This window comes from Sus scrofa, chromosome 9 (assembly GCF_000003025.6).
Source record: "Sus scrofa isolate TJ Tabasco breed Duroc chromosome 9, Sscrofa11.1, whole genome shotgun sequence".
NCBI classification, from domain to species: Eukaryota; Metazoa; Chordata; class Mammalia; order Artiodactyla; family Suidae; genus Sus; species Sus scrofa.
The window spans coordinates 117,263,280-117,287,112 of NC_010451.4; the positions used below are offsets into that span (position 1 = coordinate 117,263,280).

At 47.0% G+C, this 23,833-nt stretch overlaps 1 protein-coding gene and 1 long non-coding RNA gene across 10 annotated transcripts in view; one reads left to right on the forward strand and one right to left on the reverse strand.

The window, feature by feature from the left end:
* Nucleotides 1-23,833, forward strand: part of LOC102162878 — a 381,084-nt gene that overhangs the window by 16,072 nt on the left and 341,179 nt on the right. For all 3 annotated transcript variants that reach the window (XR_002335933.1, XR_002335931.1, XR_002335932.1), the window contains exon 3: nt 653-721. This is a non-coding gene — a long non-coding RNA (uncharacterized LOC102162878). The remainder of the gene's footprint in view (nt 1-652; nt 722-23,833) is intronic.
* KIAA0040 (KIAA0040 ortholog) overlaps nt 1-23,833 on the reverse strand; it is a 34,544-nt gene that overhangs the window by 9,475 nt on the left and 1,236 nt on the right. For 2 of the 7 annotated variants that reach the window (XR_002335929.1, XM_021063670.1), the window contains exons 2-3: nt 19,672-19,790; nt 10,267-10,342 (exon numbers count right to left, since the gene is read on the reverse strand). The exons of 1 other annotated variant lie outside the window; for it this stretch is intronic. Coding sequence is in view for 1 of the 6 variants with exons in the window: in XM_021063670.1 (XP_020919329.1) it covers nt 10,326-10,342; nt 19,672-19,790 (136 nt within the window). In the remaining 5 variants the exon portion in view is untranslated. Of the gene's footprint in view, nt 1-634; nt 9,154-10,266; nt 10,343-15,663; nt 17,537-19,671; nt 19,791-23,833 lie in introns of those variants that run through there. 4 more of the 7 variants (XM_021063672.1, XM_013989638.2, XR_002335930.1 and 1 more) reach the window with 3 other exon arrangements.

Below are 23,833 nucleotides of genomic sequence, written 5' to 3' on the forward strand. Positions count from 1 at the left end.
CCTGTGGTCAAGCCCTGTGTATAGGACAGGGGAGCAGCCCAGGGGAAGGAGCAAGCAGGCGGGCCTGGAGAGGATGAAGGGAAAGGGATGAAAAGGAAATGCCAGTCAGGAGGGTGTCTGCTCGGTCTTTCCTTCAGAGACCCTGCATGGAGCACCTGTTACATGCTGGGAACCATGTTGGGTCCTGGGTATCCAGGACCAGGCAGATCCAGTTCTTGCCCCTTTAGTGCTCAGATTCTAGTGTGGGAAGCAGACACTCATCAAGGAACCCTGCAGGTGGCGTGGAAGTATAATGTAGTAAGTGCATGAAGGAAAAGCCCAGGATGCTGCAAAAGCGATACCAATGAGGGAGGTGGCGCAGGCGCTGGGTAGGGATGGCTTCGCTAGGATCGGAATGACAAAAACAGCCAACACGTGGTCAGCATGTTGCAAGAGTCTCAAAACAGAGACTAAATTTATCTAAAGCACTTTCAAGTAATACGCGAGATGTGTTTTTCTTCAACTCTCTGATGATACCTTTTCAGATGAAGTGTCTCTAAATTTAAAGCCGTGAGTTCAATTATTAATACACTGAAGAGCAGTCCCTCGAAAGTCTGGAAACACATTTTGTCTGGAAATGATATGTTCATGTTCATTTTTTTTTTTTTTTCAGATGAATGCCTGGACCTCTTGCTTCTCCAGCAAAGGACCTGAAGGGACAGTGTGGCTGGACGCAGCAGCAGTGAGTGGGGATGACAGTGGGGTGGCGTGAAGCCCGTAAGGCAGGTGGCCCTACACTGCCAGGGGCCTTCTAAGCCATGTCGGTGGCTGCTGTGTGCTATAAGGGCATGGGCTTTCAAGCATGGATGGGACAGAATAGACCTTTGTTCCATAAAGAGCACTGTCACTGGGCTGAGAGAGAACAGGTTGGCAAGAGCAGGAGCAGGAGGATGATGGTTGTTCAGGAAAAATGGCACTGGGACGAGGGTGAGGCATGACTGGCAGGACGAATGGCCTGACTTGGGTGTTCTCCAGCGGATGTGGTGGGAGAGCCATCAGGCAGAGAGAAGGACAGGAGGAAGGGTCCCTGGGCTGTGTTTACTCTCCCTCTTGCAGTGCTCATCTCCTCTCAGGCCTCCAACTCTGGTATATTTCATTTTTTTTTTCTAAACTAGGAACCTCATCTAGCAGGCCCTACCTGCCTCCTCCATCTCTCTTGGGGGTTTAAAACATCTTATTTAGCCCCAAACCTCTCCACCCTGCCTGCCTGACCCTTGCCCCAGCTCTCAAAACCATCCTGCAGTCCTTGCAAAATCCCCATGGTTACGATAATATCACACACTTCAGAAACCCAGGCTCTCTGGCAGCAAGGGCATGCGGCGGAACCTCAGTCAGCAGTTATTAACTCTGCTGCTTTGGACATATATTTTCTTGACGGCTCTCACCTGGCTAACCTGGCATGCTCAGATGCCCCCTAATAGATGTAAGTACTGTTTTGTGCAGAAGTTGTCAGATCACAGGAAATAATCTGCTTGTGGAGTATTATGTTTATAACTTAAACCTGGCTCAAGGCATGATGAAATAGATATCTGTATTTTCCCCAATTTCATTGATTGCTTCAAGTAACTAGTCCAAATACAAAGTTGGATCTCCCACCCCACCCAGGTATGCATATAGGAGGTGGGACTAGATATTTAGTATTAGATGAAAATAGATAGTATTTCCCTTCAGAATCAATGTTATAATTATGGTTGCAATTTTGAACAGAAGCACAACTAGGTCATTCATGCAGAAACAAGGCACCGTGGTTATTAAAAATAATAAAATGATACCTTATTATTTAGACATCCTGAATTGGAAGAATCCAGAGGTGGGTCATGTGGTTGGGTTCCCTCACTGTATTGATAAGGAATCTGGGACCAAAAGAGGCTGTGACTTGCGAGAAGTCACCCAGTTGACAGCTGGCGGAGTCAGGGCGGGAGCTAGGGTTTTCTGACTCCCAGGAGCCCCTCCTGCCAGGTCTCTCCTACAGAAGTCCTTCAAAATAGGCACTGAGGCAGCACTTGGTAAGATGCCCACCACATCCTCATCCTGGGAACAGCCTGGTCTACCCCTCTCAGCCCCCTTCCGTCTTGGGGCACTGGGACTGAGTTCTGGCCAAGGGAGTGTGAAACCTCCTGAAATTTTCTCCAAGGTCCTCCATGTGCTCCTCTGCCTGCTCGCTGGCTGGCCAGATGCAAAGGGCCCAGGAAACTGTTCCTGAATGACGGCCCGCAGAGCACCTCGCTGGCCTCAGTGAACAGTGGGCGAATGAGAAGGAAACCTTTGCTGGGGGAAGCCACAGAGATTTAAGGGTTATTTGCTATAGCAGTCAGCCCATCCTGACTGACACAGGTGACGGAAAGCTGGAGAGTGCTGGTTGTGGGACCAAATGTCCTGTGTTCGAATCCTGACTGCTCCTCACTAGGTCTGTCCCCTTGGGCAGGACACCTGACCTCTCTCTCTGGGCAGCTCCCTTTCCTCATTTGTAAAATAGAGCTGTTGTGAAAACTTGGTGAGTCGGGAGATGCAGAGCCTCTTGGAGCCATGCCTGGTGACAGAGGATGCCCTTATTATTTGACCCTAAACGCATAGGCCGGCCAAAGGAACATCCTCAACTGCTGAGCTAATGATGATTTTGCCTTTTGTAGAGTTTGGGATGGTTCTGGGAGAATCTTGACTTTTTTTTTTTAGGTCTCCTTTCAAAGGTATTTTTCCCTCCTTTCTCTGGTGTTCCATGTAGGAAGGAGATTCTTGCTCCATGCCACTGATCAGCCTTTTTTCAAAGCAACCATTTCAGAATTAAAACATGTACTCCAAGGGTCTGGATACGGCGTCTTCACCCTCTCTCCACGGTTCTCACCCCATTGGTCAGAGGGGGACACACTTTGTTTCCCCTGGCCCCACCAACTGTCCTTTCGTTCCCTCCCTGTCTCCCTTCTTTCCTTCTGCCAACTCATTGAATGAGCCCCTCGTGTGTGTCAGCTCCTTCCCAGGCACGCGGCTGTCGTCCTGAATGACACAGGTACGGTGCAGCTACTCACTTTCCCCAGGGATAAGTGAATAATAAACAGGTGCACAAACACAGAAACTGAGATAGGCTTTTGGCGCTGTAAAGGCAAGAGTCAGCATGGCCTCTGAGGAGGTGGCTTTGAACTGAGGCCTGAGGGACAACAAGGGTCCGGTTGTGCACAGGTGCCAGGAACAGCAGGGCGAAGGCCTGGGTATGGGAGAGAGCTGGCACAGTCTAAGAGACAGCCAGGCCAGTGGGGCTGGAGCACAGAGTGGCAAAGGTGAAGCAGGGTTCAAGCCAGCTGGCTCTGGGGGTGGGAGCATGGAGGGCAGAGGATGGAGAGGCAAAGAAAGGATTCCGAGAAGCCCAGGCGCCCCCCCGCCTTCACCCGCCTTGTCATTGCATTTGTCTGAGCCTGACCTCAGGCTGGTCTCTAGGTTTTCCTTCCTTCAGTTCATTTTCTAAAATCCAAATGGGGTCATGTTCCCTGCTCAGCCCATCTTTGGCTCTTCATCATTTGTATGATAATCTCAAGTCTTTAGCATGGAGCACAGATGGCTTGTGGGCTGGTGGTCCCGGCTCCCATCCCAGCCTCACCTACATCACACCCCTTGTTGCCACGTTTCCTTACATCCTCCCAGCATCCCTGCTCCCCCACACTGCTGTGCTTGGCACGTGCTGTTCTGCCTGCCCTGGGATGTTCTCGCCTCTTCCCTCAGTGTCTTCATGGGGGAACCCCTAGTCCTTCAAGCTTCTTATGTCAGTTCTCAGCCCGCAAACCTCCCCAAATGGATTTCTTTCCCCTCTGAGCTTTCACGGAGTTAATCACCTACCACCACCCTTGTCTGACTACATTGTAGTTACTTGTTTTCTTTGAAAAAAATTAAAAGGATACAGAAGAGCACAAAGAATCATATATGTATCTACTTATGATGTATTTATATGTTGAAGTCCTAAGCCCCATCTCAAAGTATGACCTTAGTTGGACACAGCGTTTCTGCAGATGTAATTCATTAAGATGAGGTCCTACTGGAGTCAAGTGGGTCCATGATTCAGTTTGACTGGTGTCCTTATGAAAAGGAGAAATTTGGACAGAGTGGTCGACTTGCACAAGGGGAAGACAATGTGAAGAGCCATTTAGAGAAGATGGCCACTGACACCCAAGGAGAGGGACCTGGACCAGATCTTTTCTTCCCAGCTTTCAGAAGGAACCATCCCTGCCAACACCTTGATTCCTGGCCTCCAGAACTGTGAGCCACTGCACTGATGTTGTTTAAGCTACTCAGCCTGGGGCACCTTGTCACAGTAGCCTTTGTCACATATTCCCTTCTTGCTTCATGCCACCTGCAACCCCTCAGCTGTCCCATTACCTCAAGTATATTCGGAATCTAGCTACTTCTCTCCATTTCATGGCTAGAGCACCATCACCCTTCACCTGGATTATGGCAGCAGCTTTCTAACCAGTCTCTCTGGTTCTACTCTTCTCTCCACTTGAGCCAGATCCTGACGCCCCCACCCACTGCCCCTCCACTCACCATGGCTCCCCGCATGGCTTCCCCACGCCTGTGGAGTGGTGTCTGAACTCCCTGCCATCCCCAACAGGTGCCTCCAAAAGCCAGCCCTGCCTCCTTCTCTAATCTCACCCTCCACTCCCTTCTCACTCACCTGGCCTGGACACACCGGTGTCAGAGCTGTCCACCCCTCAGGTCCTTCTTTGTCCCTTTAGTACATCTTCTCTTAGGTCCCGGCATGACCGTCTGCTTCATAACTTGCAGAGCTGGGCTCAAAGGCACTTCTACTCACTCCTAACCTCAAACGTTACCTTAACAGGAACCTTTCTTAACCGAGTCATCTAAGAAGCCCAGCTCCCAGTCAACCACTACTGCACCATCCTGTCTCATCGCCTTTGTAGTTCTTCCCCCTCTGAAACTTCTCATTCACACATGATGCTCTTGTTACTTCAAGGTACGCATTTGTGGACTGTCTCCCTACTCTGGAAGATGAGCCAATGAGAACAGAGCCCTAGCCTGTCTTACTCTGTTTGGATGCCCAGAGTTGGGCATGTTCCTGAATGAATGAAGTCATGCCAGTGAACCGGAGGGTCCTGAAAGAAGAGAAAGCCTAAAAAATGTAATGTAAACGAGCCAACCTAGATCATTGAGGAGAGAGCAGGGGCAATGAAAGACATCGAAGAGGCCATCAGTCACGTCTGTGACCAGACTTAGATGACAATTACCCACCACTTAGCCCACCATCCAGACGTCCTCCAGCCAAATAACTCACTTAAGGAGGAAATAATGATCAAGGAACTCCCTTATCACTGAAAGCAGAAGGGAACAAGGAGTGTGCTTTATCAGCTCTGAAATAATCATCTACCTTGCTTTCGCTCAGTTACAAAGAGCTCATTGTGGCTGGGACTTTCTGATAACAAGGGATCCTTTCCTAATTACTATATGCTCTATTTCAGGTTCAGCAGAAAAGAAAATGAAAAAGCTCCATTTCACTCAAGGTTCAAATAAGTCAATCTTTCAATCAATCTAGTATTAATTAGGCTATGCTAGGAAAAGACAGGGGAAGAAAAAGATACCTTCTCCCCAGTCAAAGATGATGCGAGAAAAATAATTAGAGAATAATTTAAGAACAATGAGAAGAGTTTAAAACGATGTTCATCTGGGCTTTCTCTGAATTTCTGTTACAGGAGGCCTAAAATCTCTAGCCACCTTATTCTCCTTCCCTGTTTCTCCCTCCCTCTTTCTTTTTCTCTCTTCTCAACCCTAACTACATTGTCCGCAAAGGGTCCGTGTCATAGACTCTGACAATCATTAGTCGTTTTCAGCCGTGCTTAGGGATTCAACACTAAAAATCGTGTCTCTCTGATATTCTGAAAATTCCAGTCCTGTTACATGTGATTCAACGCAATATCCCAGCCTGTTTGCAAGACACACGCGTCCTCATGTTTATATTCCTAGATCATCAAGGAAACTTCCTAATTTTTCTTCTCCTAAACCAGAAAACACACAGTCAAGCATTTTGCCTCCTTTACCAACACCGGTGTGGAGTGCAGGCATTCACTTAAGCACTTTGAGTTTAGTTTTCTTTCCTGTAAGCAGAGATATTAGTGCATTTCTCAGAGGGCAAGGTGTTTTTTCCACTGTGCTACTTCATTTTATCCTTTATTCTGAGCACAGTACCTGGCAGAAAGTGGGCTGGAAATAGGTCTTTGTTGAATGAATGAATGAATGAGTGGGTTAGCGAGTGGATAATAGTATAAAGACAATGTGTGTAAAGCATGTAGCCCAAGTGCATTTCACATAGTGGTTGTCTTAAAATCGCCTTGAAAACCTGATAGCACAATATTTACTATTACGCTACTCCTGTCGTGTGAAAGGCAAACACATCCATTCATTACAGAATGAATTTGTTCCAAGCAGCGTCTGATCACTTTTTCTGTGAACTGGTTTAAAGACTGAGTCAACCAACCGATGTTGGGACTCAGAGCAGATGCATGTGTCTGGCCCCCGCTTTCTTGCTAACTTTGTTTGCAGCTGCAGCCCCTCTTTAAAGCCCTCCTGACCTTCAAGATCTAGTTTCTTAGGGATGCCTTGTTTTGTCCATCACAATCAACTTTCTCCTCTTCATTTCAGCCAGAATGCTCACTTGTTTTCCTTGGACTGGCCTCTATGGACATAGATACCTCAGGGGGCCAAAGCCTCAAAGCAGAGGGTTGGCAGAATGTCTTATCACCTTTCACAGAAACAGGGAATGATCTGATGAATCAAAAAGCCACCATTTTCTGTGTTCTTACCAAGGGTGCAACTCTGGGAGTGGGAATCAAGGCTCTACAGACGTGGCCTCTTCAACAACTTGGGAGGTGGGTCTTTTAATACCCATTATGTGGGGGAAGAAACTGAGGCTATTAGAGACCTAAGTGATTTTCCCAAGGCCACGGAGGTACTAAAGTGTGAAGATCCTGCTGTACCCATGTACTCTGCTGCCTCTGTTTTCAGGGCACTGAGGACCTCAGTCTCTGGATCCTTCCAGGATGAAGGGGTGTTCCCTGATCATTCATCCATCAGGCATCTGAAAGCCAGTCATGGTGCCACACCCTATGGACACACTGCTGATGAATTAAGACACCTACTGTGACCTCAAGAAGCTCACATACACATATATATTTTAATAGGACCAAAACCTTAAGAGAAGTGTGATACAGTATCGCCTATGACAGCGGGCATTGGGGACCCAAAGGCATAAAACTTACAGTGCTCCCTGGCAGCCCAGGAACTATAGCTAACCCAAGGGCACTTCTATTTAATTTTTTTCCTCCTATGATTTCATATAAAATTCTGTCTTTAGCTCATCCTAAAATTTGGCCACACTCAGCTCCCACTCAGCCACAGTCTGCTGGGGTTTAAGAAGGACCGATGTTCCCTAACCTGGACCCCAGTGCCCACCCTGCCTGCTTCACCCAGTCCTGACACCTACCTGGTCTCTGGAGGCAGGTTAAGCTTGCAGCCCCTGGACCACACGCTCCCTCCAGAACTGGAACTATATTACCTGTTCTTTGTGCTGTCATGTGTAGGGGAGAGCCAGGCAGGGGGCCGGGAAAAAGAGGTGAGGACAAAAGGCAAAAGACAGGGCTGACTTTCCAGTCTGATGGACTGATCCTGGTCTCTGGCTAATCAGACAAATGATAAGGATGAGGGTTGTTTGCAAGAGGAATTAATCCATATCAAATGTCCCCAGCAGAATACAAAAGGCTGGCAGAGGGGTGCAGTAAAAAGAATATTAAGGAGACCCAGTTCTAGTGCGGTTCAGTTGTCTTCCAAGCCTCTGTTCTTGGGCAAATCAGTTAAGCTTTCTGAGCCCTTTTCTCATCTGAGAAATGAGGCTATTAGCCATCTCTGATCTCTCTCAAGATTGCTGTGAAGAACAGACTAGACACGCAAAAGAACACTGAGAAGGGAAAATCGCAATCTAAATGCAAGGTAGTGGCATGTTAGAGGACTGTATTAAAAAGCTCGATTACAGCTAAAATTAGAATCCTGAGCTTCTCTTACCCATGCAGCCCTCCACCCTCCCCGTACTTCCCTCCTCACTCTGCCCGCCCCCTCCGGCCGCCACCACCAGCCCAAGGTCCTTTATGAATCATAGTCATTAAGAGCTACGTTTCCAATTTGGAGAATTTACGGCGCACATGCTGACACCACTCAGGTTTGTGTTTGCCGTCTGTGTATATCTGATCTGACCACATCCTGGTATTAGTGCTAATAAAACCTGTAGCCATGGTTACAGTGACATACCTGGGTTATGCTGTTCTCATTTGTACTCCTCAAAACTATTTGGTAAAACATTTTGGAGCCAATTTTTGTGGGTGTGGTAAAGCGCCGAGGTAAAGTTTTATTTTTGGAAAGTGTGAGCTGAGGCTGTGAGGTCATCTTTGAGTTAGAAGCAGTTGGGGATGGGCAGGGCCGTCTCTGTTCCCCAAATAAAGGGGAGACTCTGTGACTGCCTCCAGTAACTGATGTTTAAGTCTTCAAATGTCACATCCGCTTGGAGGGAAGGTGTGTTTTTTGGAAAGGCAAGAAGACAACCAAGCACTTGTGTGAGTCAGGGTCTCCCACAGGTGGTAATTAAAAAATAGACTCTGAATTTAAAGTGGCATCATCCTCTTTAATATTAGAGAAGAGAACCTAGAGCTTGGCGGACTTTGCAGCAATAAAGGAATGACTGATTTATTTTCCTCGGTGGCGGCAGGGGAGAGGTTTGTAGGCTGGAATAGTTGAAAACTAATGAGGTGGCAAAAATATACAATTATGCAACTCAAAAGCAATACAGATACGGTTTTATTTTCCTTCCCATTTCCTTCCTTCATTTAATGTTAACAAAAGTTCAGGGCAATTAAAAGCCAGAAGCTACCTTAATGTAATATTAGGGCTCAAAAGATAAAGGCCAAGTCACAGAGGGAGTGAGCTGAAATGTTCTCATTCCAATCACAAGTCACCCCTGTGGAATGCACAGCGTGGAGTATTTCAGGTTCGCCAGACTTTGGGCCACAGGCTCCGTCCCAGAGGGCGGCTTGTGCAGAGAAGTCCATGTCCTGGAGGATGAACCTTTGCTACCTGTGTGTACGTGCATTTACATCAGTATCCCTAATATTGCATAGGTATGGTTTTTTGTTTTTTGTTTTTTTGTTTTTTTGAAGTTTTGATAAATAACTGTTGGTGAATGCAAAGGGGCCATATATGAGTATGCTAAAATATATACTGAGCAGCCAATCAGGCAAGCAGCATCCCCCCCCCCACCTTTTTTTGGCTTCCGTACCCTCTTTATTTGATACAGATGACATTTGCTCAGTCTCATCAAATGCACCTTTAGGTGCTTCTGTACAAACAGCCCATTACCCCAGGCCCCTGATCTAGAGAAACTCTGGAACTGCCACTGGCTTCAGCCCATCCCTGATGCCCTCAATTTGCCTGTCTTTGGTCCCACATAGCTTCCTCTCCACACCTGAAGTGATCTTCCCAAAGGAGGCTGTAGGTATTACCCATAAATCATTTGGGAGGATGAATGGAGGAAACTGCTTAAGCTGGGGATTGCGGGGGAAGGAGAGTTCCTCCTAAGTACTGATGTATACGTATATGCATGTGTGTGCGTGCACACACACACACACTCACTCACTCGCTTCCTCTGAAAAGCACATGGAGCCACTGGTGGGGATGGTGGGAGAGGTCAGAGCACTCTGTCCTTGTCTCCCACTTCTCCACACATGGCCTCTGGCCTGGACCACCTGCAGGCTCTGCACCAGCCTTAAGCTTTATCTCTCATTAGCAGCCCAGAATACATTTTTTTAAAAAAAATAGACCAACCCCCAAAGTATCAGAGTTTTGAAGGAACAGGACATTGGGTGGGAACATTTTGATAGAGCAAAACGGTCAGGATGTGTGGTCCTGCCCCTGCTCAGTGGAAGGCAGGAGAGGGTCCTAGAATGGGAGTTGGCCTGCAGCAGCCAGAGAAGGGGCTGGAGTGCCGCTGCAGCGCCCTGAGAGGGGTGGACAGCCCTGCGCCTCAGTGGGCAGCTGTGGGGCTCCAGGCCTCCCATTCTGGCTTTGACAGTTATCTGGTTTTGTTTACAGCCTTGTAGGTTTTCATAGGAGCTGAATTCTTGGCTAAACATTAGTCTGGGAGCACGGGGGTAGTTCATAGTGATGTGAGAAACCAGCTCTGTTTCTTACCTGTGACTTATTCAGCATGTGTCCTTGGGAAGGTCACTCTGTTGTCTGGGGTGTCAGTTTCAAAATGGGAGGAAATCTGGGAAGAGACACAAGAAAGCATGGGTTGCCCGTGTGGAAGGACAATGGGGACAGAGCTGGGAGGGAGGCTGGTTTTTCTTGCAGACTTTTGGTACCATTTTGAAGGTTTGCCCATATGCATGCACTTTCCAAAGTCAACAACCAACTGGAAGTGAGTGCCTGCCTGGTGGGAGGGTCCTGTGTCAAAGCAGATAGCACATATGAAGGTCATTAGGCTATTAGGAGCTGTACAAATGACTAGGGTCATAACTGGTATTATTCCAGGTAGATGCAGGGACATGGCCACAAACATCGCTCCTCAGTTCTGCCAGGTAGTCAGAGGGGCCTGGAATTCTTAGGAAATTGGGTCCCATGCTGGAGGTCTTCCTACCTCCAATCTCGGATGGGTGGAGGGACCCCATCCCGGCCCTGCCCCACCCTCACCTGGGTGGCTCCTTGGCCTGGCTGTGCAGTGGTGCTGGGCAGCCTGGACCCTCCCTGTGCCCAGATGACCTCAGATTTCCAAGGGCTAGCTGAGCATGTCCACCCTGCTGGGCAAGTTGTGATAAGCACATTCCATCTTTCACCAGGAGGCGGTGGGGCCATGCTGCTTGGGGTGAGTAGAGGGAGTGGTACCTGCCCTCTGATTGACTCCTGGTGGTGGGGTGGGGGTGGGGAGGATTGTATAGAACGTGTGAGAGCCTCCCTTAGGTTGTTTACTGGGTCCCTATAATAAAAATAATGCTGCAAGCATACTGTTCTTTATACACGAAGAGACTAAAGTATTAACAGCAATGATTTGCATCAATGAAATATGCCATTGGAATTATTTTTCCAGTAGTTGCATATGGATTGCATTTCAAGAAATGTTTGTTAGTATCTGCTGTGTGATCACCATCATGCTGAGGGAAAAAAAGAAGCATATGATCTAGTTCCCATCTTAGGAGAGTTTCTTAATGAAATCTAGAACACAGTACATCCAGCCAGGTGACACGCAAAGTCCCTGAGTCCCCAGGCCTCAGGTTTCCCCCCTCTCAGATGGGAAGATAATAATCCCACTGACTCTGCTCACCATCCATGTTGTTGTGAAAGTCAGATAATATATACATGAGATTCTTATAATTGATAATGCCCTGCACCGTTTAATATTCACGCAAGCACAATAATAGCAACTAAAGGCTAAGGTAAATATCAAAATGCATGCACCATTAGAAAGGAGAGAGATTGGTGTTGGCTTAGGCTTTTTTTTTTTTTTTTGTCTTTTTGCCTTTTCTTGAGCCGCTCCCGCGGCATATGGAGGTTCCCAGGTGAGGGGTTGAATTGGAGCTGTAGCCACCGGCCTACGCCAGAGCCACAGCAATGTGGGATCTGAGCCTTGTCTGTGACCTACACCACAGCTCTCGGCAACGCCGGATCGTTAACCCACTGAGCAAGGGCAGGGATCAAACCCGCAACCTCATGGTTCCTAGTCGGATTCATTAACCCCTGCGCCACAATGGGAACTCCAGGCTTAGGTTTTAAAGCAGAGACTGCATGGAGGAGATTGAGGTCGTTCAAGGCCCTGTGCTGGGTGTTATCCCATGGAAGGTTGGACATTCCAGTGGGAGAAGGGAAGCTAGGGTGAGCTGGGTAGGATGGGAAAGCAAGAGCAAAAGTACAGAGCCCCAGCACATGCAGAGTGTGGGACGGGGAAGGCAATGAAAAAACCTTCCGAGGGAGAGGTGGTGCAGGCAAGGGTGGTGAGATTACAGGGGACTTGGACGTCTGAACATAGGTTTGGTCTAACGGATATAGGAGAAGCCATGAAGCAGAGCAGACATAGCAGCGTCAGTGTTTCAGAGGCTCGAGTCTCTTACCTGATCCCTCTCCTAATTCCAAGTATGCCTTGGCCAGAGTGCCTTATTATGCAGGATTAAGCTCCACCCGGGCTCATGGGCAGTCTGCCCTAACCAGCCAGGCTCAGTAAGCACAAATATTACAATTAAAAAAACCTCTCTTTTATTAATAGCATACTTTCTCCTTAGACAAAATCTGATTATGAGCTGAAATGAAATATCACCAAACCAATCAAAAAGAAACTGCTATTTATCTCCCGATCCCTTGGGAAGCGGGGCAGGGGATTAAAAACCCTGAAGCCATCACTTCTCCAGTCTTCAAACTGATGTCTGAATGGGCTTGCATTTATTTATGATTGGGGAAAGTCCTAGCAAAGACCCTGCACTTATAACTCATTTTAATTTTTTAACAGCTTCTGCAAACATTTCTTCGTTCAGTCCACTCTAATGTGAAGAAGGGAGGGACCTCTTGCCCTATTTCACAGATGACTAAACTAAAGAATAGAAATGCATGTTCAAAATTTGTTTAAAATTGCAAAGCTGATCAGTGGCCAAGGGCAGACAGGGTTCTAGTTTCCAGTTTCCCAGAATGATACTCTCCTTACTGCATTTCTTAAAAAGCAGCAGCAGAGGAGCAGACAATGGTCGCCCATCACTTTTCCGGCTTACAAAGCCTTCCAGTTCTCGGACTCCCCGGGATTTGTGGTCCCTCCTGGTTTGGAGCCTCATACCAGCTTCTCTATCTGAAACCCCAGCTGTCCCCCATCCCACCCCAACCAGCACCCCTCAGTCTCCTGCCCTCCATTCATTTAGCATCAACTGAAATGTTATCTCCCTTGGAAAGCCTGCTATGGCCTCATTGCGCTGTCCTGTGCCCATCACTGTTCCTATACTATTACCACAGCCCCACAACCCACTTTAGGGTCACTGTTTAATCATCTTTCTTCATTTCTAGACAGAATCTCTTCCCATCGGGGTATCCCAACATCTGGGACTTGTTTTGTGCTTGAACATGTTGGCTGCATTAATGAGCATTTTTATAGATGAGGAAACTGAGGTTCACTGAAATTAAATGAGTTACCCAAGGCCTTAGAGCCAATCATGGAAGACATGGTGATTTTTATGCCCCTTAATATCTGGGACTCGTTCCACTCTGCCATGTTGGTTTTAGGGTTCACATGCAGCATGTGGCCAGATAGAAGATCTTGGGGCGGGGGAAGGGGGAATCCACCCATTTCAGAATTTCAGTATTCTGGGTTTGGAGAACTCTTTCAGCCCGGGCTCAGACTAGGCTCAGATGTCAGGTATTCTGGAGCATTCCAGACGGTAGGCACACTCTGCAGGCCTCTTTTGGTGACTGGCTACTTTTGACTCTCCAGTGAGGCTTTCAGTGCCAAGAGACAGATGACAGCAGTGAGACCTGACCTCCAGAGATCCTTGGCCTCAGATGGGCATGGGCCTTTGTTTCACAAGGTGCCATATTGAATATTTTGATTACATCATTCCAAAGTGAGGCTATCACTGTGTTTTGGAAGTCCCCGACTGGCTGTGTTCCTGACACATTTTGGTGTCGTGAATTGATATTCCAGTTGGTAATTTCCAGTTGCCAAGCTGATTGAGTAGAGAAAGTGTGTGTAGCACTCAGCGTCTCACTACCTCACTGTTATTACTGCAAAAAGCTCTCTTTGTTTTATTTTTTGGTTGTTTTTTTTTTCTCCCAGAGGGAGGAACTCCCTCTGCTGGGGCTTTTTTCGTCCTTCCCCAAGCCTGGGTTGTTGACACAGTTGAGGCCAGGGAGGCCAGGAACCGCCATCTCCTCCTCTCTCTGCAGCACAGAAGCAGACAATTCAATTTAATGCACATTTGTTGAGAACTTACTATGTGCATTAAAAGAGAAAAGGAATTTTTCTCTTTTCTAGGGCCCTCCCAAATTATGCTGCCTAACAAGATACAGAAACCTGCTAACCACCTGTGTAAGGGATTCCAAATTGAACTAAAGACATAGAGTGTGAAGTCAAAGAATTTATTTTTTTGTTTGGGAAATGGATGAGCACAGGGGAGCTATAAAGCATGACTAGTTAGGTGTCCCAGGGGAAATGCAAATAAATGGTTATGGAAACAGCCCAGAGGAAGCTGTTAATTCCAATGAGGAACTTAGGCAAGGTTTCCAGGAGGGTGTGATTTGAGCTGGCACCTGCACGGAGGATGGGATGATTAAATGCAGTGAGGATGAGAATGAAGGGATTCCAGGCTGCTCAAGAAAGCACAGCTGGCTCAGAGGAAGAATCCAATCAAGGTGGCCCAGGCACGGGGCCCAGATCTGGGGACTTTGAACTCCCATTGTTTCCATGGCAACAAACAGCTCACTCCAGCCTGGCCCTCTCCCCAGCTGCTCTAATCCATAGCATTCTGGGGAACAGCCTGGCCCATGGTGAGGGTTCCTCAAGGTTGTGGCCTGAGGAGGAGGGCCACTACTGGGAAATTTTCTCCCCCTTGCCACCTCCTTACTTATTATGACTTGAATGTCCAAGGGCAGGGCAGGGGTGGCGGTGACTGATGATGTGCCTAGAGAGGACCACAGAAGCCACTCTAGGCCAGGGACCTGCAGGGGATGTTTTTCATGTTTACCCATGAAAGCAGATTATTGTGTAAGAAAATTTGAGTGAATAGTGAGTTTTCTGCCTCCTTCCCTCCCAACTCCAAACGTACTTTATTCCTTTGTATATTCTTAAATTCAGTATTAATTCTGAATTCGAATCTGGGGCCACAAGGGTAACCAAAGCTGGTTCCAGCTGGCACAAGTTCAAAGGGATCTCTCTCTCTCTCTCTCTCTCTCTCTCTCTCTTTCTCACACACACAGACACACACATACACATACTTAGCCTAGTCATGCAGCAATACGTTAACATTTAGCCCGGGGTTGGTGGAAACCAAGGGAAATTTTTGTGCAAGAAGGGCAAACCTAGATCACGGGTTGCAAACTGGAAACTCACGAGGTAGACGTGACCAGTGAGGAGAGGTTGTTTGAGCCACAGCTTCTGGCCTGCATAGCATGTCCTCCCCACATTCCCACACTGCTTGTGATACTCTTTCGGGCAGAATAGCTTTGGTCAGAGGCTGCCCATCCCCCATTCGTTCTCAGTCTGATCTGGGGAAGTTCCTTTACGCTCTGTGCCTCAGTTTCCTCAACTATAAAAGAAAATTAAGAATGTACTCTGTGTCATTGACTCGTTTGGGAAATCAGATGAGTTAAATCATCTCTACCATGTGGTTAAGGCTGCGCCTGACACAGACTAAGTGCTCCATCCATGTTAGCTTTATCTGTCAGGCCCCATGGGTGAGCTTGTGACCCCTGCTATGATCCAGTGGTGGGGAATTCAACCTTGCAGAAGGGACAGTGGTGATGGATGACTCCTGTGTGCAGGATGGAGAGATGCCTTTGGTTATCTCAGGCAGAGCTGTCGAGGAGTGTTCTGGCCTTAGAGAATTTGGGAAAGTGGCTTACCAGTTCATTCCACTTCTGCTTCAGGATCCCAGGCACCTCAACAGACTCCTCACCTGGGCGGGGGAAGGTATCTTCACAGTCACACCCCTCTTCCCACCCCCTTCCCCCTCTTCTCAGGTACATGGGCCCTTTCAGGTATATGAGCTCCTTCAGAAGACCACAGAGAGGACCACAGAAGCCATTCTAGGCCTTTTTCAGTTCCTTCCCCTCATTCTTGGGCCACAGCTGTTTTAAGAAAGCCTGTGATTTGAGTCCTAGGCACTAGAGTCCCAAGACAGTGTGATGGGGGCTGGAACTCCATCTGAGGAGCATGTGTGTTTAGTAACCTGTGTTTAGTGAGCAGCTACTATGTTCTAAACACTGCACGGGAACAGAATGACGAGGTGGTGGTGCCAAAGGGAGGGTAGGGAAGGGCTCAACCGTGTCAAGGGGCACAAAGGCCCATTTATTTATAAATGAAATGACACACCGACCTTAGATTTTGTCTCCTCTTGTAAGTCTGTCACCTAGAGCTGAGCTAAGTACACATCCTCCCTGTTGTGACACCTGTCCTGGCATTGATTGTACTTTATTATAATTGCCTCTTTATCCATCTGCCAAAGTAGACCATGAGCTCCCGAGGCACAGAACAGCTTCTGATTCATTGCTGGTGGCAGCTGCAGAGTTTCTTTGTAGGAGAGGCTTATAGATAATGAGAGCCTGGGGGAGGGGCACTTAGCTCTTGCTCAGACCTCAGTTTTCCTCATCTGTAATAGAGGGCTCACAGTTGAACTGGCATGAGGGTTAAGTGGGAGGAAGTAGGTGATACCTTTAGTCCAATGCCCAGCACACATATAGTCCTCCGTAAGTGTTGCTGGTGTTATCTGTTCCTTACTACTCAGCTACACCAAGAAGGATTTATAGTTTACCCAAATGTTTTCTCTGTCAAGCATCCAAATCACTTTGCATCTCTAGGATAAGAAGAGGCAGGGTTTAACATCTTACCTTAAAGTATAAGACCAGAGGCAACAAATAAGGGACCAGGCGTGGGAAAGCATGGCAGTTAATATGCCTTTTATCCTCAAGACATGAAAGTGAGTTTATAAGGATGTTGATTATTGTGTGGAAAACAACAATTTGGTGGGTCCAAAAAATGTTAAACAGAGTTACCCCATGATCCAGCGATTCCACTCCTGGGTATCTACCCAAAACAACTGAAAATAGCTACTCGAGCAAATCCTCGTACCTGCATGTTCAGAGCAGCACTAGCCAAAAGATGGAAACAACCCAGTGCCTATCAACACATAGATAGGGAAAACAAATTATGCTATATATGCACACAATGGAATATTATACAGCCATGAATAAAGCACAAAGCACCAATAAATGCTAAAACATGAATGCACCTTGAAAGCATTATGATAAATGAAAGAAGCCAGACACAAAAGGACATACACTGTATGACTCCATTTATATGAAATATCAGAATAGATAAATCCATAGAGGTAGAAGGCAGATTGGTAGTTGCCAGGGGCTGGGAAAGGGGAGCAAGACTAGGAAACTGCTTAATGGGTAGCAGGGATTATTTTTCTATGATGAAACTATTTTTGAACTAGATAGAGGTGGTGGTTCTACAACCTCATGAATGTACTAAATGCCACTGCATTGTTCACATTAAAATGGTTAATTTTATGTCATGTGAATTTCACTTCAATAAAAATGGAAGGAAATAATGTAAAATTTCTTGAAAGCCGATAGATAGAAAAGAATGGTATAGTTCTTTTATTTTATTTATTTATTATTTTTTGCTTTTTTTAGAGCCACACCCAAGGCTTATCGAGGTTCCCAGGCTAGGGGTCGAATTGGAGCTGCAGCCGCCAGCCTACACCATAGTCACAGCAGCACAGGATCCAAGCCATGTCTGTGACCTACACCACAGCTCACGGCAATGCTGGATCCTAACCCACTAAGCGAGGCCAGGGATTGAACCCGCAACCTTGTATATCCTAGTCGGTTCATTAACTGCTGAGCCGCAAAGGGAACTCCAAGAATGGTATAGTTCTTTTAATAGCTTAAGAAATATAACACCATTGATTATCTTTTTAGTGTGTATTTATTCATTCACCCCAATACCAAATGTTTGAATGACCACACACCTCAGTGGCTTAAGTATTCCTTATTGAAGGGACAATATTTTTTTAAACCTCTGAAAACTTATTCCTGGAAAATATCAGTCAGGAGCATCAGACCTTCTTCCCCATGTGTCATATGCTCTGTGACTGTGTCCCATCCTTTTGTCCCAGACAAGGTGGGGGCAATGCAGTGTCTCTGTCTGGAAATGAGATATTCTTTCCACATCCAGCTGTGGAAACCTGTGCCATCCATCTATTGAAAACACAACCAACTTCGGCTTGATAATATCTTCATGCAAAACCACAGACAGCACAGTAGCTGGAAATCAACGAGTATCCTAAGGCACCTGACGCATCGTCGCTTCTTTCCTGAATCAGAGAAGGCTTTGGGGCAAATATTCTGCAAGGCAGGGTCTGAGTTTCTAATCTGGAAACCAGGAGAGCCCTGAGCCAGCAGGTCACATCTGGGTGGCCTGCTGTGCCAGCGTGGTTCCCCTCTAGCAGGGGAGGTTTCACTGTGGGATGAGGTGGGTCACCCACGTAATGAGTCTGGAGGTTTTAATCTAGGTCATGGCTGTGATGCGTCGGCAACTGCCACTCGGCAGATTGTGGGCCTGGGGCAGGAGGAAAGTTTCAGGTCAGGAGTGGAAGGCGAGCGGGGGGAGCCATCAATCACTTCTAGGAAAGGAGCTTGACAAGTGGGGTACATCTGCAGGGCTGGCCCTGAGAGCGGTGTGTTTTCTCCCCGCCTTGCCTCTTCTCCCCAGCAGAAGGTCGAGGAAGCAACCATGATATACTCATAAAGCAACCTGGTGGGTGGGAGGGAGGGAGCAATGGCTGTTGTTTTTTTTTTTTTTTGTGCCTCAAATTCTTAGCACTGCTTTTCAACAAATAGCTCTGGAGAGCCTAGCATGCATACTGCAGATCCGTGGGAGCTAGGAAAAACTGGATGGACATTTGTTTACTCCCAGTCCCTGATCAGTGAAAGGTCACTTGGACTCCAGTGTTAGGTCCTGGGTGACTTTGGGCCAGTGTGCCTGAGTGGCTCTCTGGAGCCTCTGGACCATGGCAGAGGGGCTCTTGAAAGCTGGCATTTTGTCCCATTGATGGTGCTGCATAGGATCCTAAGATTAGAAACATCCAGCAGAAGGACACAGACTCAGGATCTTACTTGCGTCGGGTGGGACAAACCGACTCTGGACTTGCATGTAGTTTTTCTCTTATTTAAGGCAGCCACAAGGACATCTCATTTAGGTAAAGACCCAGCATGTTCACCACGTACCCATTCTATTCCCATAACCCTAACACTAAGTAACTTGCCATTTTGCCCTGCTTCTTTGTCCGTCCCCAGTCCCAGCCTCCACACCCATCTCTAAACCTGTCTGCCCCCAACTTTTCCTTCCCAGGACAATTTGAAGACTAAAGGCCTATAACATATAACGATCCTTCCTACTCGTATATTTTTTCCCCCTCTCTTCTGCCAATTTTCTTTTACGACTTGCCTGGAAAACTAAAAGAAATTGCTGATGGGCTTTCCTTAAGCCTCTCTGGCTTGAAATTAAGGGTGTATTTGAGGAGAATAAAACTCAACTGAAAAACATCCTAAGAGGAAGGAGTTATAGACAGTGAAGAGCAAGGGCAAGTTGGCACAAACACAGTCTTCAATTTTGACCAAGAAACACAGCAATGATTAGGTTTTCTTTCATTTCTTAGCAACAAATTCCATGGAGCAGTTTGCTTATGAGCGTGGGAGTGAGTCTCTTCCCAGGGCCAGGATTCAGTTTGGACACTGCCATAGCCCCTTGGGAGTTGCCCTAAGAAAGGAATCTTGTGCTTGTGTGAAGTTCTTTTTGGGACTCAGCTCCCCTTGCCCAGTCTCCACTAAAGGTCTACTCACGTCTGCAGGTGGTGACCTGTTCCAGTGGCTCAGGCTGATGTGGGGGAAAAGTCAGCAACCTGAGCCGTCTGTGGCCCTGGGGGTTGCCTGTCCAAGCATTCGTTGTAGATTTTCCTTTGCTGCTTGGAAAAAGGAAAAAGTTTGTCTGCCACTGTTTTCTCTCTTACTGTGCCTGCGATGAGTCTCATGAGCTCCTATGATTCACTTAGAATTCACGTAGAATCGTCCAATGGTAAGTTATAGACCATATTTGATGTGTAATGCTGACCCTCCCACTGGTCTGGACAAGTTTCATGAAACACTGAACAGGTTTTAGTTCATTCAGGCACCCAACGCTGTGTCCCTTATTGAGGGCTCTTTGGGAATTCTTGAGACGAGAATAAGGGTGGATGCAGAGGAAACAGAGAGATGGGTGGGGCATGGAGACTGCTTTAAAGGCGGTCTGCCCACATCTCCTTAAGATTGGCTCCTGGTTATCCCCGGAGGCCTCTTGGGGAAGATTGAGCCTTCAAGTACAATCTTTTCACTTTTTCCCTCTGTCAGCATTTGAGGGCGTGCGTGTGTCCCTTTGGGTAAGGCACGGAAGGACTAAGCGACAGAAACTCTAGAGAGGGTTCACTACTCCTAACCTTGGATTCTGGTCCCTCCCTTAACCAGCTGTTGACCCTGGGCACACACTTCCCTCCCTGAACCTTAGTTTGCTCATCTGTGAACTGAGGGGGAGGGACTGGCTCATCTCTGAAGTGTTTTTCTGTTTGAAGTCTCTGAGTCTGTGGTTACTTCCTTTTCTTGGTCAATAACCAGCCCCTATCAGAAGTCTGTTTACTTGAAAGTTTTGACATTGGCATCAAATTCGAGCTTTACCGGCTTGGAATATGTTGGGCTTCTCTGATTGGGAGAGAGAAACACCACAGAGATATCTAGGCCATCAAAAGATGCTCAGATTCAAGGCCCCTGCTGGTTCAACTAGCGCATTGGTGAGGATGAGAAAAAAAGTGTCCCCTCTGGGTGGACTCGACTGCAAATGGGGTGGGTCCACGGTCTAGTAAGTGGAATGCTGGCTGCTTTCCACTCCAGGAGCTCCCAGGAGCCTTGTGCAGTGTGCAACCTGTGTATACTTTAGGAGAGCATTTTTTTTTTTTTTTTTTTGTCTTTGACTCATCAGGTAAGGAGTAAAAAGAGAAGCAGCCAGAATGATGCATGCATGTCATTGCTCTGATGGAAGGAGACTTTTATAATTACTGCCTTAAAATATTTCCTGCAGTTAAAAAGCTCCAGGTCTGGGCCTAAGATGCTGCCCAGATCCTCCACCTATATAATCCACCTGATTTGGTAGCTTTGAGAGCAAAGATTAGTAATAATAATAAAACCCCTTACATTTTTATAGAAGCTTACAATTTATGCAGCACATTAAATGTACTTTCTTCTTCAATTTGATTCTGATTCTAACCATTGCCCTGGTAAGATACAATCTTCCCCATTTTAAATATAAGGGCAATGAAACCAAGAGAGATTCAGACTTGTTCAAGGGCAGCTAATAAATGGTCAAGGCAAGAACTGAACTCATATCTGTCTAGTTCCAAGTTCAAGGTTTTTTTTCTTTCACACCAGGTCACATAAGCTCCTGAGCTGAGCATTGGTATTGGCAACTGGACCTAAAGAACCACTCTATAGAGGCTTAGGATTAGTCTGAAAAAGTTGTCTTTGTTTTAATGAAGGGAGGACTCTCCTACACAGGTGCAATGACTAGACTTGAGGTAGGAGTTCTGGAGAGGTCTCTGCAGATCTTACAGTTGAACTAAAGTACTCACTTCTCATGCGGGGAAGTGATTCCTGGGGGTTTACTTGTTTGGTTAAATGCATCTCTATCACCTGTGCACCATTAGCCAGGGTTCTAGCAACATGTTAGGTCTCGCTCCGCAAAGCATTCGGGGAAAGACTTGGGAGTCTAGAGAGACATCTGTAAGTCACTGCATGATCTGAAATAATATCTGTAGGCCATTACTGACACATCCAAGACTCTTCACGGTCAAGCAGTCTCACTGAGTGTGTAACAGGCCTCTTTAGCTTCCATCAATAACACTTTTCTGTACAACATCTGAGATAGTTAAATTGGAGCAGCCACCACCTCTCCTTGGGCTCCAGACCGGTTTACCCACTGCCTCCCATATATTTCTACTTAGACACCTCCTGGCTACATCCAGCTTAAGTGTGTCGAAAGTGTAAATTGTCTTCTTCCAAAGCCTTCCCCTAGGTCATGTGATCTCCATTATGGGCATTGCAATGCACCCCCTCCCCAGCTCAACACCTTCTAATCCTCTGTTCTACTCATTCCTCCCTAGACGCTTTCACTTGGTTACCAGGAACCTTTGCTTCTGCTTCCTAAACACCACTAAAGTCCACGCCCTTTCCTCAGTTCCCTCTGCTGTTATCTTGGTGGAGGTCCTGATTTCTGTTCCTCATCTTTCCAAGCCCACCTCCATCTGACCATTAGTTCTCTCGCCAAACACAAATCTGACTATACTCTTTCCCTCCTTATTAAACCAAAAATGACTTCCTGCTGCTACAGGAGAGAGCTCACCATTCTCTTACTTGTAGTCCCTGCAACCTGCCATTGATTTTGCAGATGCTCTTTCCTTTATCTGAAATACTGCTTTCCTGGGAACACCTAATCATTTTCAACATGTGCTCATCCATCACTTCTGCAAATAATTCCTGGGGGAATTATTCACTTCCCCCTCTGGATTGTTTCGGTGTCCTGTAGCTTCTGCTCGGATGATGTGTATTATTCTGAACTATGTTTCACCATCTGTCTCATTTAGCAAATTTCAGGTCCTCATGCAGAAACTGTGTCATTATCTTTGGAGTCCAAGGTCCTGGTGCACTGCCTGGCATGCAGTGGGTACAGTAACTATTGAATGAATAGAAGGAATGGATGTACATCCCTCTTTGATGAAATCAGTAGCTCAGCTTATTGAATGCACATTTTTCTCTTGGGCTTAGCCTTCAGGAGAAAGGGCAGAAGTCTTCCTTTAATCCACAGGCTAAACAGTAACAGGGTTTGGAGGCTGGAGAAACACATATTTCTGCATTGCATTTCTTTCCTAAAATTGTTTCTGGGGTGGGAATGGGGAGCCAGAATTTCATAGGAAATGAAGGACTCGATCAGGTATTTCAGTACAGCTGCCTCCCCAGCCCAGCTCTGAGCAAAAGATTGGCACATCAGACTAGGAGGTTGATGGTAAGATCCTTGCTGAATTTTTTCGGTGGAACTTGCAAACCATTTGTATAAAGGTTAGGAACAACCTAGCACCAATGCTATCTTCAGTTCCTGCTCCATATAACTCAGGGCTCTCCCCTTATCCCACAGGACCTCAGAATGCGGGTTCTTTAAAATTAGCTTCAGGTTCTTATGAACTTCTGCTGAGTGAATGAAAGGCAGCAGCTTCGATGGAAAGTGATTCTCAGATACTTAAGTGCAAGGCCCATCCTCATTCAGCAGCATCCGAGGAGTAGTCCTGCAAGGTAGCTAGCACCCGGCACCCAGCGGTCTCTGTGAAATCAGGGCAGTGCTTGTCTGCTTCAGTTTCCCTTTCGATTAGGCAGGACTGGCTTTCCCACTAGCTAATGTCTATAGTTTATTTAACTCTCCTATTACATAGTGTATTCCTGTGGGGCTCTTCAAAATACCAGGGAAACAGGTTTCATTGTGTTCTCCATTCTACCTTCCTGGGTGGGGTGGGGGCTGGGAGTGGGCAAGGAGGTTAGGAAGCAATCTGTGGCATGGCAAATCCCCCAGAGGTTCAGGGAATAGCCGATAGGTTCCCATCCCACCCCTGGCTCCAGGCCAGATTTTCATTGTGGCCAGTTTCTAAGTCCTCTTGAAAATTTGGCTTCACCTAGAATAATTTAGAAACCTCCAAGTCCAGGATGCTTTTTGGAGGGTCTCAGGTCTTGACTTTTTCGAGAATGTCCCTCTGCCCCGTTCAAGCCGTCCCTACAGGCAGCTGTTGTTAACTGGAGTCAGAGAACTCCACCCCAAACCCGCCTAGGAACCCATGTGGACTCAGCCCTGAAGCAGATGTAAGGCCGCTGAGAATCCACGCAAAGCAGAGATAACAGTGGGAGTGGAGTTGTGAAGGGACAAGAGGCTATTTGGAAA